The sequence below is a fragment of the Ahaetulla prasina genome, chromosome 1 (assembly GCF_028640845.1).
Source record: "Ahaetulla prasina isolate Xishuangbanna chromosome 1, ASM2864084v1, whole genome shotgun sequence".
Taxonomy (NCBI): Eukaryota; Metazoa; Chordata; class Lepidosauria; order Squamata; family Colubridae; genus Ahaetulla; species Ahaetulla prasina.
In genome coordinates, this window is record NC_080539.1 from 302,553,138 (window position 1) to 302,573,549 (window position 20,412).

The following is a 20,412-nucleotide window of genomic DNA, read 5'->3' on the forward strand; positions in this document are numbered from 1 at the left end:
TAATGGTGATAAAATTGGTATAGTATCATTGGATATTTTTAAAGCTTTTGATTCTGTACAATGGGAAACAATTAAAGTAATTGTGGAGGCTTTAGGCTTTGGTAATAAGTTTATACATGTTATTTCAAAATTGTACCAAAAGAGCAGTGCAAGAGTGAAGGTGAATGGAATATTAACTGAAGAGATAAAATTAGAAGCTGGTACGAGACAAGGATGTCCCTGTCCCCAACATTATTTTTATTGGCTATGGAAATATTGACAAAATGATAGAAAAGATGAAGAATTAGAAGGATATAAGGGTATAAGATAAATTTGTATGGATGATACTTTAATTATTTTGAAAAATGTAGAAAGATCTGAAAAGATATATAAGCATTTGATAGAATTTGAGGAAATGACAGGATTGAAAGTAAATTGGTCAAAGTCAGAATTATTGATGGATAGTAATGGTAATGAGTCTGAGAATATGCAAGAGCAATTTGGGATAAGGATTAAAAACACATTGAAATATTTGGGTATAGTGCTTTCACTTAAGGTTAAAGAATTGAAAAAACTTAATTATGATGTGGTGATTAACGAAATTGAGAAGAAGATAGATAAATATAAAATTTTAAAGCTGTCTTGGTTTGGTAGAATTGCAATGTGTAAAATGATGTTGCTGCCCAAGTTCAACTTTTTTTTTTTTTTTCTTCCAAAAAGTTTTTATTGGTCAAAAAAGGTTTATACAAATACATATCAGGTATGGTAAATTTTCATTTTTCTTATACAAGATAAGAATTTTACTCAAAATTTTAAACACATACAACAGCCATATGGCAAGCAGGTGATACGAAGTAGCTAAGTTTATCAATCTTACATACGCAATAAAGAAGGGTCAAGAATAATCAGAATATCATACAAAGGAGAATAAGGAAAACCAACACAATACCAAATATCATTGTCACTTCCTAGTTTTGGATCTCAGAACTCTGGGTTCAGCCTGACCCAACTCCAGGGCCGCAACAGCGGCAGCCGCCTCCTCCCATGGTCTATAACCTCCCTTCTTCAACTCCTGGGTCATCTAATTCCAGGAGGCTTTGTGTTCCTCCACGTAGGCCGCAGCCTCCGCAATTGTACTAATTTTTTCGTAATGCCCTCCCGGAAAATCATCAATCCTCTGGCATCAGCCATCTGAAGCCTACTCCCTTCTGGTACAATTTGCTTGACAAAAAGTAATATTTCTTTCTCATTTCACGTACCTGTCTGGGAATCTGCCTCAGAATGGCTATCTCCCTGCCCCTATAAGTCAGTGCCCCACTCCTATGTTTTCTAAGAATTTCATCTCTCGTCTCTCTTCTCACAAATTTGACATGAACCTCTCTAGGAACTGCATGCGTGCGTGCATATTTTGAATTAACTCTATAAGCTCGATCCACATCCCAATTCATAAAGTCAACACCTCTCCCAAGAAATTCTCCCAACAGTTTAGTCACAACATCTCTCAAGTCTTCTTGGTCCACTTCTTCCAGATTTTGAAACCTAAGGAAATAAGACATTTTATCCATCTGTAGTCCAAGCACAGCATTGCCTGTCGTCTCCTCTCTTTTCTGCACTGCCCGCATCTCACCCTCCCGGCCTTCCACTTTCTGCTTGTTTTCTGCTGAGACTTGTTGAGTGTCCTTTAAATCCTTTTGGATAGTCACAATTTCTGCTCTTATTTCATCCAGTTTCTTGTCCATATTAGATAACTTTTCCAAAATTCTCTCCATTTCTCCAGCAGTTGGTCTCTGACCTTTTGCCATTTAAAAAAATTTTTTAAAATCCTCAGGCAAGCACAGTATCCTTGTAATTTCCTCCGGATCCACCAGGGGGCACTCACAGGAGCAACGAGTCCAGAGTACAGTTAGTCAACCAGGAAGCCGAAGGGAAGTGATGTCATCAAGATTCTCATAGTGAAGGCGGAAGCTGGACGCCACCATTGTTCCCCAGAGGGAGGGGGGGCCTCAAACCCTCCCTCCTAAATTTCTCCATCACCTCTTCTCTCCAGAGCTCCACAAAACCGGTAATCTTGTTATTTTAAGTTCTCCTCTCTCCAAAGTGATTCGTGCTCCTTCCAGTCGCAGGGGAGAGAAACCCCCCCGCACTCCGGAGCACTCCACTCACATTTGCCGATATCTCCTTCCCTTCTCCCTTCCTCAATTCTTCTCCGTTCCCTGTTCGCCACCAGGCTGCTGCAATTATAAATCCAAAGCCCCGGTGTCACCGGGCACAGCGGCCCAGGCGACGACCAAAGTAATGGCCGCGGCCTGAGGCCTCCGAACCCCTCCGAGCCTAGGACGCGCCAGCATCGGTCCCCCCAGTCCTGTATATCGGCTGGGAGACCCCTGGCGAGCCGTCCGTGCGGCAGGTGTCCTTTTCGGAACACCTGGCCCCTAAGGGCCTCGGAGGCGGCCGGATTCGGACACTGGAGGCAGGAGAGGCACCTCCAGATGTCCGTTGCCGCTGGATACCGGAAGTCGTCTCCAAGTTCAACTTTTTATTCGAGATGCTACCACTAAATTTGACAGAGAAAGATATTGAAGGATATCAGAAAAAACTGGATAAATTTTGCAACGGTGGCAAAAGACCTAGATTAGTGAAGAAAATGTGGTATCAAAATCAAAAGGAAGGTGGATTAGGAATCCCCAAATTATTTAATTATTACTGTGCGTATGGTATCCGGATAGTGGTAAAAATACTTAAAGGTGAAGATAACTATTGGAGAGATTTAGAGTTAAGGGATATAGAGAAATTTGGATCAAGGTGGTTTTTAGATAAAGCAAATTTAAAATGTGTAAGTAGAAGTTATTGGTTAAAGGGATTAAGTAAAATGTGGAACAAATTTGTTAAAATTTTAATTCCGGATATAATCTTTTTGGGGGAGACAACTGGAATTTGGCCGATTAAAAATAATATAAAACGTAATGAAGTGATTAAAGAGGAAAATATAGAAATTATTAGAGATTGGATAAAAGTTATGGGAAATGAAAGGAGGAATAAAGAAATTATTGAAAAATTAGGGTTAAGTTGGTTTGAAAAAATACAGAAAGAAAAATGGACAAAAAAACTAAAAGAAATTATTCGATAAATAGATGTGAAACTGAATTTGAATATTTAGTATCTCGGATTATGAAAGATGAAATTGGGCTAAAGGGACTCGTTAGTAGGGTTTATAAGATTATAAATTCTGATGAAAAATTACAAAGAGTGATGAGGATAAATTGGGAAAAGATCTTAATATTGAAATACCAGAGTCAGATTGGAATGTGAATTGGAAAAGTAGAATTATGAGAACTTTATCTATAAGGATTAAAGAGCACAATTATAAAGTTGTTTGAAATGGTATTTGACTCCAGTAAGATTGTCACAAATGGATAAAAAATTAGTAAAAATGTTGGAGATGTGAGATGGAATTGGGGACTTATGAACATATGTGGTATAATTGTGATAAGGTTAAAAGTTTTGGCAACAATTGGAGAAAATGATATTTGAAATGATGGGGAAAGTAATAACATTGAGAGTGGAAACTATATTATTGTTGGTAATTAAGGAAATAGAATTAACAAAATATGAAAAAGAATTGATTAGAATTATGATTATAATAGGTAGAATTATAATAGCTAGATATTGGAAACTAGATGTGATTTTTAGAATAGAAGAGTGGAATTCTGAAATGTGGAAATTAGCTTTAAATGATAAAATGACATGTGATATTAAAATTAGAAGTGGTGTGTATAAAGAAGATATTTTCTGGAAGACTTGGAAACCATTTGTGGACTTTGCGCTTGGAACATTGGACGCTTCAGTACCTGTACCTTGAGAACGTGGATTTTGGCAATCATGAGGATATATCCGAAGACCCAAATCTTCCTTTTACGTATAGCACAAGGGTGTAATAATGTATTTTTTTTTGTTTGTTTGTTGTAAAAAAAGTAATTAAAAAAAAAAATGTAAGTAGAAAAATAGGGACTACCTTTGGTGGGAAGGTAACAGCGTTCCGTGTGCCTTTGGCATTTAGTCATGCCGACCACATGACCACGGAGACATCTTTGGACAGCGCTGGCTCTTCGGCTTTGAAACGGAGATGAGCACCGCCCCCTAGAGTCGGGAACGACTAGCACATATGTGCAAGGGGAACCTTTACCTTTACCTTACAAGGCACCAGACACTGACAAGTTCTAGCTTAGCCACTGAGTACCAAACAAATGAGTCCCAGAACAAAATTTTCATGTCAGGATGCATTGAGAATCAAATTCAATGAGTTTCAAAGTGGTTGAGTATCAAGGTACCACTGTATCTGGTTTCTCCTGCAACCACGTCAAAATGGCCATGGAAGACAGTAATGGCACATGCTGATATGACCTGGGCCAATCCAACCCCTGAGTTTCATCGAGCAAATCATCAATGGAGCATCTTAAATCAAACCCATGGTAAAATCTGTGTTGGGACACCAGAGAAAGCTGTATTTTTAAAAATCTCAACTAGTTGAGGCTGACTTTAAGTTATTTCCCTTGTGGACCTTGTAAGTTATGAAGGCAAACTCATAAGGATATTTCATATCAGCTTGTGGGGAATGTTTGTACTGTCATAGTTGAAAAGGCATAAGGATAAGGCCTTAAGCTTTCCTATCAACGAGCTTTGAATGAGATGGAGACAATGTTGTGTAAAGAAGGGGATAAATTGTTCTTTTTCAAGAAAGAGTGATGGAATAGCTAAGTGCAAGTGGGAATGCACTCTCAGTGAAAGTGGCATAATTAGTAAACACTTTTTTGTTGTGAAACTACAGGTAAATTAAGAAGGTTAGGATTAGATGACTCATTCTTATTTTATCCTCCAGACAGAAGGAGAAGACAAGGTAGATATCAATGAAAAACAACAAAAGTGCTTCTCTAAGACACAGATTTTTTTTCTTTCTAGTAAGATAAAGCTGGGATCACTCACCCCATTACACTATAATGCTTTGCTTGGTTTTGGCTTAGCACAGTGTATGAATCCAACTACTGTGAGTTACAAACTATTGTCTATGACTTAGTATTCTGTCTAAACCAGCTCATTGTTCCACTCTTTATGGATTAAATAACCAATGATTTAGCATAGTTATGAATCAGTCTGGCTCGCTCTTCTTAAGATTTCATTTGAGACTATATGTTTGGAATAGTTAGGAATTGTGTGTCTTCAGTTGTGCTTAACTGCTTTTAAAAACAAAAAGCAGGAATTACAAAATGGCATAAAATCTCTTTCTGAAGTAAATTATGCTTTGCTGCATCCTTGACAGAACCAAGCCAAATATTGAATACCCAAGCAATTGCTCCTTGCTTTGTATTTATTTACCATATTAGTCTTAAATAAGGATACTTCTACATGGAGCTGAAATGGAAAATCTCGAGTTTAGAATGAACAATTTCTGAGCATTCCACACAAGGGCTTTGCACTGGTCCAAATCCACTCCAGATCTGCATCATTTACATGGTGCTGGCTGGTTTGGCAATTTGGCTCTGCTGCAATTGATTAAAAACTGACTGGATCTGTCTGGCTCACCAGGAAGATAGCTATGGCTATCTTTATTGAGATTGGTATAATAACAGACTTTTGCAAGTCTGATTGTGCTGTGCTACCTCCTTTCCTAATTTATTATACCTATGTGAATTGGGCATCCATCTGAGCTGCTTTCACCTATTTATTTATTTTTATTAAGCCTTGTTTTTTTTTTATTATTCACATTTATATCCCGCCCTTCTCCGAAGACTCAGGGCGACTTATATTGTGTAAGGCAATAGTCTCATTCTATTTGTATATTTACAAAGTCAACTTATTGCCCCCCCAACAATCTGGGTCCTCATTTTACCTACCTTATAAAGGATGGAAGGCTGAGTCAACCTTGGGCCTGGTGGGACTCGAACCTGCAGTAATTGCAAGCAGCTGTGTTTTAATAACAGGCTATCTTACAGCCTGAGCCACCCACGGCTCCTTGGTAACAGATCTAGCCTAGTCAAATTCATCTTCCTTATGCTCTGCAGGACCAAAGCTTATTGTCTAGGGATTTGGGCTGTTTTATTTTGATGACAATATTATGATTCCTTGGAGGAGTGGGGCAGTGGCCTAGAGGTGGAGCTCTCGCCTCACAATCAGGAGGCTGTGAGTTCAATCCTAGGTAGAGGCAGATATTTTCCCTCTATACATTGAGAGTATATCTGCTGAACATAACTCCACATTGGTGACAGGAAGGGCATCGGACCATTAAAACACTCTGCTAGCTCCATTCAGTTGCGCAGATTCCACCATGCAAGGGATTATGGGGTTGCTAAATGAAGATGATTATGATTGTGATTCTTTGGAATTTGTGGGTAGTCTGTCTTTCTCCACAGGTGAAACATTTAACTCAACTCCAAGTCCTGGGTTTGGTATCACTCCAATTACCTTAGAGGGTCTTGTTTGTGTTGCTTCCTTTCCAATGCAGCACACATGTGTGAAACAGACAGTATCCTATCATTTGCTCATCATAACTCCCAGAAGAAATGTACATGTAACAAGGATTTGATTATTTTTCTTTTTTCCTAGCAGATCGAATTGTTTTGCTCACACCCATACAACATTGGAAGAACTATTGATCATGCTGATCTCTCCATATTCTCTGTGTTTTGAAGTTAAGCAGAAGTTAGGACAATAGCGGAACAGCTTCCTGTGTAGTAATTGAAAGTGGAATCAGTAATGATAGAATAATACTAGTAGTGATAAGGTCACATGGTTTTAATGTTCCTCCATTAAAAAAAGAGTTTTTCTCCCAACAAAAGAGGTTCTTCCCAGTTTCAACTTTCTTTTTTCTTTATTCAAGCAGAATAAAGTATCAGCTTTATCTTGGCATCAGTTTATAGAAAATTCAATTATGAGAATCGGTGGATTGTCCCTGAAGACAATCAGTGACCTGAACTAGACTTCCTGGCTTCTCTATAGGGCTCTGTGTGTAGGGCCGGCAGAAACTGTTAGATAATTTGCTGCATGCAGTCCTGGGACTGATTAACTACTTTGGATTATTGTAACTTTCTAGGCATTAGCTAGGCTACACTTGACCTATGAAAATTAATACACTGTTATGTAGTATGCTGCTCTTTCCTGCCCTGTCATCTGTTTCATCTTTCACTTTCATCATTTTATTGACCTTTCCTTGCCCAGCAGATTCCTGTTTTGTACAAGTACCTTTCCATAACCACTTGATAACTCATGGAGTTATTATACATTTTATATATGCTTACTGTCTTTCATCTTGAAAGTTTTTAACAAACTAGCTGCTGTCAGTAAATCAGTAGTTATAGAAATGATGGATTTCTTTACAATTGAAATGCTTTGAGCATTTACATTTATTGACTCCATTTTAAGCATCTTCTGTTTCATCCTTCACGTTATTGACCTTCCCCTGCCCAGCAGATTCCTGTTTGTGCAAGTGCATTTCCATAACTACTTGATAACTCATGGAGTTATTATGCATTTTACATATGTCTTTCATCTTGAAAGCTTTTAACAAACCAGCTGCTGTCAGTGTTACAGAAAGTGACTATAAAAAATGATGGATTTCTTTACAATTGAAATGCTTGGAGCATTGTCTATACACATTTATTAACTCCATTTTAAGCTCATGGCAAATGAGTGAGTTTCATAACTTTATATAAAGATTGGATACGGTACTTTACTGGGTACCTAATCAATGTTTTTTTACATAAACTCCCATATCTCTTTGTGGCAAGATTTTTATGGCCTTATAGCAGGGGTGAAATCTATTTTTTTTTGCTACCGGTTCTGTGGTGGGGCATGGCTTGGTGGGGGTTCATGTGACTGGGTGGGCATGGCTATGTGATTGGGGGATCAAACAACAGAAACTCACTAGCAATGTCCTGCTGGAGCAGGGTTGGACTAGATGACCTCCAGGTCCCTTCCAGCCCTGGATTATCCTCTGAAGCTGCGTCTAGTGCCAGGTTTGTACTCCTTCCTTCCTCTCTTCCTTCCTTCCTTCCTTGCCTCCTTTCTTTCTCTCTCTCTCTCAAAAACGAACCCCCCCACACACACCCCGTTTTCCCTTCCAGCAGGCTTGCTGGACAAGCCAAAATATGAGGTGGGGGGTGGGAAGTCCATTTTCTCTTCCAGCAGGCTTGCTGGACAAGCCAAAAAACGGGGGGGGGGAGTGGGAAGTCCGTTTCCTCTTCCAGCAGGCTTGCTGGACAAGCCAAAAAACAGGGTGCAGGAGAGTCCGTTTTTCCTCCCAGCAGGCTTCAGGGAAACTTCAGGGAAGCCTGCTGGGAGGAAAAACGGACTCCCCCACCCCATTTTTTGGCTAGCACATAGCTGAACTGCGTGCGATCATCAAAGGCTTTTTTTTTTTTACTTTTAAAGCATTTTTTCTTCCACCGAAAAAATGCTTTAAAAAAAAAACCCTCTGATGATCACGCGGCTGAGCTGGGCATGGGCAGGGGGGGCAGGGATTATTGCTATCGGTTCTCCGAACCACCCGCCGCCATCGCTATCGGATCGCGTGATCCGGTCCGATCCGGGAGCATTTCACCCCTGCCTTATAGTCAAAATGCCATCTAGGTTTGTTTGGCGCCTAAAGAAAGCTTTTACAAAATTCAAATTTCTGTTTTTTTCCTCAGCTAATGAAATATATTTGATATTTTACATTCTAAAATTCTACCATGGATGTCCATGTTTGGAAAATAATCTAAAGTTCTTTTCAGTGCTGCCTATAATGTAATGGCAGCTGCATCTTAAAGTGGCTTTAAAAAGAAATGAATAGAAGATTGCGCCATTAGCCATACTTGCTAAATAGAAGTTCAAGTTACACTCCAAAATCAAGTACCTCTGAATACCAAAAAATGACATCAAATAATGAGGTGGTCTATTACATTTGTATCCTATTTATAGCCCTTTGACAGGCATCCTCTCACCACTGTTGGCAATGGGCTTTGGGACAAAAATATACTGTATGTAGCTCTTCTGGTGTTAACTTCCTATGTTCTCAAGAATGAATATTTTCCTGCGAGTTTAAACCTACTCAGGGGTGAGGTAGAAACAATATTCTTTATTATCATTTTATCCAGGTCTGATTAAAAATACCGTATTTTTCTGAGCACCGCCGTATAAGAAGCACCTTACTTTTTGGAGAGGAAAATAAGAAAAAAGCTGATTGGCTGGTGGATTGGCCTCCTGGAATACCCCAATTAGCTGTTCCCAGAGGTGAATTTTAGCAACAGGTTCCTTGGTTGTGAGCTCTGTGCCTTGCTTTTTTTTTTTTTGCTTTTTTTTTCTGCCTCTGAAACTCCATTTCAGAAAAAACTTTTTTCTGCCTCTGAAAGCCTCCAAAACAGAACTTCAGAAAAAAAGTCTTAAGTCTGTTTGGGAGCTTCTTTTCTAAAGCTCTATTTGGGGGCTTTTTTTCTGAAGCTCTGTTTGGAGCTTCTTTTCTGAAGCGCCTTGAAGCTTCATTTGGGGCTTTTTTCCTAAGCTCCGTGAAGCTGCGTTTGGGGCTTATTTTCTGAAGCTCCGTTCTTTTTTCAGCCTCTGAAACCTCCGTTTGAGAAGCTGGGAGGGGCTACATTCAGAGTATAAGACACACCCAGATTTTCACCCTCTTTTTTTGGGGGGAAAGATGCATCTTATACTCCGAAAAATACAGTAATCGCCAAAAAAGGAGTTGGCTATTAGCACAAAATTCTGTTATTTTCCATGTAGCAGCCATGAGGAAGCATGAACAGATTCAAGGCCTTGAGAAAGTTTAGCTTTAATTTCAACAACAACAGAATGCCTCTTGAAATATTTTATTTGTATTTCAAGGGAAGGTCACATTGGTGCCAGTAAGGGATTCCTTTGAACTTTATAATCTTTTTGTGTTGTAGCACCTGCTGTTTGGAACAATCTTTCACCAAATCCCAAAATTAATTTGTTAGACTTTAGAAAAGCTTTAAAAACATGGTTTCTCCCTTCCCCTGCATTGGGTCAGGATGCGAGATGACATCATCTTTGCTATTGTTGGTTTTAAGGTTAAATTTGACTCCTACTGTGAGTTGGACTAAAACTTCTAAAACTGTAGGATTAGAATACTTACCAGTCCAGCCAAAGGGAATTACATTGTATTGAAATCTACAGCTTCTTGGCAGTTTTTAGATCCTGCACCTGGGTCTGGAGATTAAGATTCAAGCTAGGCTTTATAATCTTTTACCAGCTGTTCAACTTGTACCAGAACAAAGTAGGCTTGTTTGGTCACTGCAGAACTCCTCGTTCTTTTGACACAATGTTTGAAAACCTTGAATGAAATCATGATTAACAGTCCAGTAAATGGGGGCTTTCCTATACAACATAGAAGATCACCCTTCATAAAATTTACCTAATATGGGTTTATAGTGAGAACAAAAAAAGAACGAGTTCTTTATAGGTAAACAGAAATAACTTTTTATTAAAAGGATTAAAAGAGAGCATGCACATATACCCATTATCCAGTGGTGGGATTCTACCAGTTTAACAACCGGTTCATTGAGTGAGCGAGCGAGCGAGCGTGCACACTTTGCAGAAAATTGAATTTACGCATTGCTGAGAGAAAGGAAAACAGCTGAGGAGCAGCAATCTACTCTGCCACCCTGATCAGCTGGGCTTCAGAAGCAGAAATATAGGTATAACACAGAGGCGGGCAGGCCCACTTCAAAGAAAGAGAGAAACGTTTCGCTCATGGCTGAAAGTCAGAACAAACAGTTCTCCCGAACCGGTCTGAACCAGTAGAATCCTACCACTGCCATTATCACAATATTCCTTTCCAAGGTAAGATACATTATGGAAGGCTTATGAAAGGAACAATAAGCTGAAGAAATGAAATTTGATAAGGGAAAAATGGAAATCTGGCCACATTTAGTTTACATCAACATCTTTCGCTATTCCTCTCAATACTTTTCTGTCCTTGCAAACTCTTCCTGCTTCCACTTTCATTCATTTCTCAATGATCTCTTGAAGAACAAACATTTGTTCTTCATCCAGCTATCCTTGCTAAAGCCGCACTGGACTTTCTATAAGTTATTCATTCTTACCTTCTTTGCAATCAGAATTCTGCCAGATATCTTTGCAAGCACACTTGAAAAATTAACCCCTCTCTGCTTTTTGCATTCTTCTGGCTAAGTATACCACAGCAGCCTTCTTCCAATTGTCAGGCACAAATACAGACTTCACCCACACAATTAAGCAGGTAATGCAGTCACTCCATAAAAATCCCATAAGCAAGTTTTCATGTTTTTCCAGTTACATCATCCGCACCTTTACCATTTTTCATTAACCTGACAGTGCTTACAGCTTTCTTTTCATCCATTATTTCTTGGATACTAAGCTGCCATCATCCCTTCAGGTCTGTTGTATTGCAATTCATTTTGTTATTTTTAAGCCATTCATTCCTTATTACCGGTTTCCAGGCCAACTTTTTACTAATATTAAACCTGTTCTGTATTTTCTCTGCTTGTTTCAATCTTATCCAGTCCGTGCTCTTTGAACACATTTTTGCAAATGTTTTTTGTATTTATATGCATTATACCAGGTATTTCCTCATTTTTATAACTGTCACCCCTATAGCTGCATTCTTGTCTCATGTACAGACTCTTTCATTTCTTCATTCCTCCAAATATACTTTCATACTTCCCATTAGTGTAATTCCAAACCCTCCTGTGATTCCTGCAATTGCTTTTTTTCATTCTCTTACAAGCATTTTCCTTTTTCCAATTTTTATACCCACTTTCTATCTATTTTATGGATAGATAAAAGATTTCTTTTTCATAAAGAAATCTTACTATCTAGTTTTTCTGTACTTTTTTCACTTATTTTCTTTCATGTCCATTTTCTCCACAATTCACCAAATATTAACATAACCAGAAATAATGTTTTCCTAATTTGGTAGCAAGCATCATTCTTGAATCCTTAATTCTGTCAAACTTTCAACATGCAAAATAAAATCAAGCCTACTTACATATCCATTGTCTTTCAATGTGTATGCATGAACAGATGTAGTTTCAAGTCACATATTCAAAATGAACACACTTTTGTCTAAACGTATTTTCCACTCATCATTTTCACTCATTCTTGGGTGTCTAAAAGGTCCAATAATGTTTTTCATCTTATCATCTTGTCTTTAATCATCCATTCATGTCACTTAGCAGATGTTATGGTCATCATCTGATGGACCCATTGATATTTATTGCTACCTCCCATCGTTCCCTGCTTATAGTGGAGACAGTACTAGTCTATTCCGGCACAATTGGACATATTGCAAACACAACCAAAGCCCATGTTTACCACAAATATGTTTATTCTATTCAATGCAAAGTAGGATCTTTACTCTAGAAACTGCAGAATAATTAGGAGATACAGGTGTATATTCCCACAATTCAGAATATATTAGGCAAAATACTTATAGCACATTTTTTTAAAAAAAATCCAGACTTGGGGTTTTGATTTGTTAAATTAAATCTCATTTCAGTTTCAATATGTAGACAGTATTTTGGAATGGAATTTGGGTTTTACACCTTTTCTCTGTTTGATATTTGGAATTCTTAAATTAAGTCTTATTCATATACAGTTTGAAATGTACAGGATTACATAAAACGAATGAAAGGCCAGAGATATATGGTGGTTGGTTTAGAGACACCTATAGAATATGATGGCTGTTATGTTGCAATGTAAGCTCCTTAGATGTGGGGGAATGCAGTGTGGAAACATAGGAAGAAGGGGGTTCTTTCCACAGAGTAAAGAAACATTGGAGCTTGGAATTTGTGGTGTGCAGGAAAAAGCTATTCACAGGATGTATCTAATATGCAGATAGTTGCTTTAGGCTGGCAAGATTTGTATCTATAGGAGAACCATAAAGAACTACTCAGAAGTAATTTCATGTATCATTCTTGATTCTTGGACCTGTCACATATAACCACACTTGTCCTCCTCCCCCCATAGACCTTTCTGAGTTGATCTTAATTATACCCATAAAGATGTTTGGAGAGGACCAAGTGTTTTTATGGGATTTCTCAAAATAAAGAGGAAACACTACTACTACTACTACTACTACTACAGTTATTATAAAAATAAAGGTAAAGGTTTCCCCTGTCCAGTTGTGTCCAACTCTAAGGGGCAGTGGTGCTCATCTCTATTTCTTAGCAGAGGGAGCCAGCATTGCCCAAAGACATTCCCATGGTCATGTGGCCAGCATGACTATACGCCGAGGCACACAGAACACTGTTACATTTCACCAAAGTGGTACCTATTTATCTACTCTCATTGGCATGCTTTTGAATTGCTAGGTTAGCAGGAACTGGGGCATGTAACAGGGACTCACCCCATTGCGTGGCGTTCAGGTTTCAAACCTTGGCTGTCAACTTTCCAGCTGACAAGCTCGGTATCTTTAACCATTGAGCCATCGCACCCCCTTATACTTATTATATTAACCATGTGTTGAAAATCTCTTTCTAGCAGAACGTGCTCAAACTTTTATCCATTATTACTCTTCTTGACTTGAGTATCCTTGGATATGTCGAGGGAGAAAATGAAAAGAACAGAATTTATTTATGAATGCTAGTGGCATAAACCAGATTTTTTTAATGGCTAGTGTCAGGCCTGGAAACCATACTAGGCTTTAGGGTTCCAGACGCTGCCACATTTTTCCCCTGAGGGGAAGAAGGGGGGTTGAGGGCTTTGGTAACATTCTTCAAGCGGTCAAGGTCGGATGGTGTTCACATCTGCAGGAGGAGTGGCGAGAAGATATTCGAATGAACTGGGAGAACGTGGGACCATGTGACCAGCAAAGGGGTTAGGGGGGTGGGACTCTTGGGGTTTGTATAACTAGGAAAAGAATCCGGAAGTTCAGTTTTGGAATTTCACTCATCGTGTGCCAGTTTCCTTATGCTAGTAAAGAACTCTGAAAGACAATGGCTTCTGAGTTTTTTTATGCAGAAGAGGTTTTTCTGGAACCTTGACATTATTCCAAAATTCCTAACTTTCTTTTTAACGGTACCCTCTCCTCCACTCGGAGGGGGCCCGTTAGGGGTGCTGGGCCCCAGCCTCCGCAACCTCCACAGCGGTGCAAAGACCCAGCGAATATGGAAGGGCAGCAAGCTGAAAGCGTGGAAGTAGCACAGAGGTTGGAATCTGAGGACTTAGTCGAAATCACCTACTTCCCATCGGAAGATATGACTCAAAACCCAGTGGTAGAGCCTGCTTGTCCAGGCCTGACAGGCATCCCCCCTTGGAAAAGAAGCTATATCCTAGGAAAGAAAACAAATAATTAATAAAGAAGAGTGTCAGTGGTCCACACTTCCCTTCTACCCCCCTCTCCCCCCTCCAAGAGGTTTTTTAGGTTTGTCAGGGAAAGTGTCGTGAAACCCTAAAGCCTAGTATGGTTTCCAGGCCTGATAGGGGGCATGGACTTCGTTCCAATGCCTGAACTCCCCGTGCAACCCCCCACTTCCGTTTCCCTAACGGACTGGATGAATTTGTTGAAAAAAGGTTGGGAAAATACAAAAAAGGCCTTAGCTGTAACAGCTCGAAATTACAAAGCCCAAAGTGACAAACACCGTTCCCTTCAACCCCCTTTTCGCATTGGAGATAAAGTCTTTTTATCTACTAAGTATCTGAGGTTGAGAATACCCAGCAGAAAATTTGGTCCAAAATTTTTGGGTCCTTTCCCCATTGTAAAGATTATTAATCCCGTTACCATCCAACTCAAGCTCCCTCGAATGTTGGGAAAATACACCCGGTATTCCATACCAGCTTATTAAAACCTGCTAGACAATCTGGACTGAGACCTCAACCTGCCGCTCCCCCACCACCCTTGATAATCCAAGGTGAAACCCACTATGAAATCAAGAAAATCCTTGACTCTAGACTATACAGAGGTCAATTACAATATTTAGTCCACTGGAAGGGATATCCATTATCTGAATCTACTTGAATCAAAAGTTGGAAAGTAAATGCGGACAATTTGATTAAACAATTTCACGACACTTTCCCTGACAAACCTAAAAAACCTCTTGGAGGGGGGAGAGGGGGGTAGAAGGGAAGTGTGGACCACTGACACTCTTCTTTATTAATTATTTGTTTTCTTTCCTAGGATATAGCTTCTTTTCCAAGGGGGGATGCCTGTCAGGCCTGGAAACCATACTAGGCTTTAGGGTTCCAGACGCTGCCACATTTTTCCCTTGAGGGGAAGAAGGGGGGTTGAGGGGTATGGTAACATTCTTCAAGTGGTCAAGGTCGGATGGTGTTCACATCTGCAGGAGGAGTGGCGAGAAGATATTCGAATGAACTGGGAGAACGTGGGACCATGTGACCAGCAAAGGGGTTAGGGGGGTGGGACTCTTGGGGTTTGTATAACTGGGAAAAGAATCCGGAAGTTCAGTTTTGGAATTTCACTCATCGTGTGCCAGTTTCCTTATGCTAGTAAAGAACTCTGAAAGACAATGGCTTCTGAGTTTTTTAATGCAGAAGAGGTTTTTCTGGAACCTTGACAGCTAGACTTCAAATGTAATTTTCAATCCTCTTTAAGTTGCCACCTAAATACTTTGTAAATGTAATGAGCAGCAGCAATAACCTTAAGAAACAGGAAGGAAAATTGCAACCAACACAAGGATCAGATAAAAAAATCGGAGTCCAGGCCAGAAATGCAATTTGAGAAAATGTCTCAGACATGTCCCTCCCTAGATCTCATGAAGAAAAAGGGGGAACGGAGGGAAGCACATTCAGACTTGCAAGATTCTGTAATATCAGCTTGCACATCTTTGGTTTCCAAGTTTGTTTACCTTGGAAGGCTGACAAAAAGAATGTCAAAAAGAACTTTAGTAGATAATCTGATATAGACACTGCAGCTCACTGTTTTAATTGTTTTTCAGATTCCCAGAAAGGCCCATACATCTTGCAAAAGTAATCAAGAATAAATAAGTCTCTGAATTCTGTGTCTTTCTTCAACTATCCATTGGTAGATAGATTACTCTTTTTTGAACTGAAACATGATAAATATTTTCCCTTCTCTCTGTCCTATGTATATATGTGCATATGGAAAAGTCTACAAGGCAAACTGACTCTCCCTTGTAAGAGGGACAGATTGTGAGTTGCCGCACGTTATTTCTTGAGCATAGATAGAAGCACCTAGATCAGGGGTCTGCAAACTTGGCTCCTTTAAGACTTGTGGACTTCAACTCCCAGAGTTGAAGCTGGCTGAGGAGCTCTGGGAGTTGAAGTCCACAAGTCTTAAAAGAGCCAAGTTTACAGACCCCTGACCAGATGAACCATTTCAAGTGCACGCAAATGCCATTGTCACAAGAGGTTTGTTCTTTGCCGTACCACTGAGAGACAAAAATAGGGATGAGACAAATAGTGTTGTCATTGTCCTTCAACCATATCGCATTGTTGGAAAGTATCTTTAAGATTACAAAATGTTGACCCTCTTGCTGTCTAATGAATTGTTCTTACAGGCTCGAAAAGCAAAGAGGCAAAATGACTTCTGGGGCAGTTGGGGGGAGTGGAGTGAATGCAGTCGGAGTTGTGGTGGAGGTATCAGTCGTCGGCAAAGGCCCTGCTACTCACGGAGGTAATAACTCTTCCTTTACAATTCAGTTTTCTACTCCTTCAGCTGTATCGTTTACAAGAAAGGATAGAACAGATCTTGTATGGAAAATTAAGAAGAGTCTTATGAACATTAGGCAGATATCTGTGGCCAAAAGTTGCCTATTTCTTTGATGGGTGATGTTTTTGTCTTGTTTAGTTCCTAATGATGCTTGCTTGGGTTATATTTAAATATATTGGGGATTTGGGTGACTGCAAGAAGTGGCATGGGAATGAAATACATGAACTGGAGGATGTAAGCACCATATCTGAACTTAGTTTTAAAAAAATTAATATAATGGTATTAATAAGGTCAGTAATGACCATCACATGGCATGCTGGTTATGTTTTCTTGATCAATAACTTTTTGGATAAATAAATCAATGTGTAACTTGATTTAACCTCTGCTCCAAGCCATTAGACACCTTTAGGTAAGCTGTTGCCTTTCTCCTCCCATCAGAAGTTTGAAAAGAAACAAGGTATTAACATCAATATTGGTGTTGTTGAAAGGATTACAATTACAATGCTCTGAACAATCGACATTACACAAATACTCAAAGGTAATAGAAGCAAAACTTATAATAGGATGCAATCTTTTATTTTGATTCTGGCCACAAGGGGCAGAAATGGACTTGAGATAAACTATATTTAGAATAGAATAGAATAGAATAGAATTTTTTTATTGGCCAAGTGTGATTGGACACACAAGGAATTTGTCTTGGTGCATATGCTCTCAGTGTACGTAAAAGAAAAGATACGTTCATCAAGGTACAACATTTACAACACAAATGATGGTCAATATATCAATATAAATCATAAGGATTGCCAGTAACAAAGTTACAGTCATACAGTCATAAGTGGAAAGAGATGAGAAGATTAATAGTAGTGCAGATTCAGTAAATAGTTTGACAATGTTGATGGAATTATTTGTTTAGCAGAGTGATGGCCTTCGGGAAAAAACTGTTCTTGTGTCTAGTTGTTCTGGTGTGCAGTGCTCTATAGCGTCGTTTTGAGGTGGAAAAGTCCCTCTGAATTTTGCTCAAGATTGGCAGTTTCGAGATCAGCAATGTCCTGGAAGGATCAAAGGTTTTGTGCAGATGTTACCTTTCTATTAAAAGAAGAAAGGTAGAGATGGAGGAAGAAAACTGATTATTTGGGACGATAGCACAAAAACATTTATTGTTTTCCTCAGCAATTTGGATTTGATGACTTCCCAAGTCAGTGCCCATGTGAGGTCTGAAATAGCTTCCTGCTCACAATCATGATGCCAGACTTTTTCATGTTTTCCTTCTCTGATTTATTCCACACCAAACTTTCCAAGAATGAGCATGATTGTGATCATTGCCTAAGAATTCTAATTTAAATAATTAAAATTTATTTTTAAATTTTTTATACCTGTGATGGCGAACCCATGGCACGTGTGCCACGGGTGGCACGCAATGCCTTCTTCTTGGAAACACGAGTCGTTGCCCCAGTTCAGCTCTGCTGTGCATGTGCGCATGCCTCCAACCGGCCAGCTGGTCATCAGGTCTCTGTCGCGCATGCGCAGGGGGTAAGGCACGTGCGGGGGCCCACATGCATGTATGGAGACCCACATGGGGTAGGCATGTATGGGGAGCAGGGCGCATGCAGGGGACTGCATGCAGGAACGGGACGCATGCACAGGGGCTCTGCACACATTGCATTTTGGGCACTCAATCCGGAAAAGATTAGCCATCACTGATTTATATTTTATTTTATTTTTATTTATTTATTTTTGTCACAAAATTATATATAAACACATATAATGAAAGAAAACAATAGGACAGGAACTGTAGGCACTTTTGTGCACTTATGCACACCCCTTTTACCATTGTAATTATAAATTTTTAATTTGCCTTGCAGTCTCATGGTGGAAAATTCATTTGGAAATTGTTTATGGCTCTTTCAGGTATTAATATCCCGATCTAAACTCTGAAAGAGTCTCCTGACCGCTACCAAACTGAAATTCTGAGTTAGTGCTGCTTTGTTTGTAGACATAGCAGAGATATTGTAAGCATGGCATTTTGCAGGCGCTAACAAAAGCCTAGATGTTACATCTATGTAGTAATAAAAATGCCTGAGCCTCGCGTGCTAGGGCAGGCAGAGCTGCACCCATTAGTTGCAATGTTCTGGAGGATATGTACTTGTCTTGTATAAACAAGGCCAGACATTAAAAGTGTTGAATGCTAACATAACAAATGCTTTTTAAAAATCAGTTTGTCCTAAGGTATTGCGAAATTACTAGATATGCCTTCTAAATGAAGGTCTCTGCCATCAGCTCTCTCTCCTTTTTCTTAACCTTTTAAATTTGCATATGCAGCGAATTTAAAACCAAGTCCTTCAATAATAACATGTCTGAAGATCTCCTTACTTTATTTTTGTAAACGTTGCTAGAAAGATCTGGTTTGGGGGGTGGGTGGGTTGCTATTTTTTTTTTTTAACCAGGGAGTATTCCTTTCTTTTCATTTATTTGAAATCAGGGAGACATATGTTTGCTTGCCTATAGAAAGAAAAAGACATGTTTCAGGGCTTAAATTGCTTCCATTGCAATCATAGAATCATAGGATTGAAAGGGACCTTGGAAGTCTTCTACTCCAACCCCCTGCCCAAGGCAGCAGTTCTTATTCCATCCAGGACAAATTGTTGTCCAATCTTTTTTAAAAACCACCGTCAGTGGAGTACCCACAATTCTGGGAGGCAAGCTGTTTCACTGACTAACTGTTCTCCATGTCAGGAAGTTTCTCTTTAGTGTCAGTTGGCTGTTTCTCTAACCAGCTTCCACTCATTGCTTCTTGTCCTGCCCTCAGGTGCTTTAAAGAACAAATCAACCCCCTCTTTCCTATGACAGTCCTTCAAGTATTTGAAGATGTCTATCGTGTCACCCCTTAAGACTTCTCTTTGTTAGGCTAAACATAGCTAGTTCCCTTAGCCATTTATCATATGATTTAGCCTCCAATCCTCTTATTATATTTGTTCTTCTGTACACTCTTTTTAGGGCCTCAGCATCTTTTTTGTATTGTGACCAGAACACAGTATTCCAAGTGTGGCCTTACTAGTGCAGTGTAAAGTGATACTATCTCTTCTCATGCTCTGTTGATACAGCCTAGGATATGCATTGTCTCTTTTGGCAGCTACACATACTGCTGACTCCTACTTAAGCAGTAGCCCACCAGGACACCTAGATCTCTGTCATAGGTATTACTGTTGAGCCAGGTGTTGCCTATTCTATACCTGTGCATTTGGTTTTCATCCCTAAGTGCAGAATCTTACTTTTCTCACCATTGAATTGCATCTTGTTGGATAGGTTGAGTCTATCTTCCAAAGTGTTAGCAGTTCCAGCTTGGTGTCATCTTCAAATTTGATGAGTGCCTCTTCAATCCCTTCATGTAGGTCTAGATGAAGATACTAAAGAACATTGGGCTGAAGACATAATGTTGAAAATACCCCACTAAATAGTTCCCTGAATGTAGATGTAGTTCCATTTAGGACCACACTCTGAGTGTGCTTAGTCAGTCAACTGCAAATCCATCTGGTGGTGGCAATGAAAGTAATAAATTTGGTTTAATCAGGTCTGTGAAGAGTGTGCCACACACACCACACGCAGTCACACACATACATATAGGATATTGCTGTGAGAAGAGGCTTTTGCAAGAAATACCAAAGAGATTACGAGCATTTCCCTATTCTGATAATTGAACAGTAAATTCCTAAACACGTTTAGAAAAACAATTTTAAAATTAACCATAAAAATGAACTTTTTAGAAAATATAG

The 20,412-nt window shown here is 39.4% G+C and overlaps 1 protein-coding gene across 3 annotated transcripts in view; it reads left to right on the forward strand.

Annotated features, from left to right (window-relative positions):
* Nucleotides 1-20,412, forward strand: part of PAPLN (papilin, proteoglycan like sulfated glycoprotein) — a 97,791-nt gene that overhangs the window by 19,729 nt on the left and 57,650 nt on the right. For all 3 annotated transcript variants that reach the window (XM_058161951.1, XM_058161952.1, XM_058161953.1), the window contains exon 3: nt 16,491-16,606. In XM_058161951.1, coding sequence (XP_058017934.1) covers nt 16,491-16,606 — 116 coding nt within the window. The remainder of the gene's footprint in view (nt 1-16,490; nt 16,607-20,412) is intronic.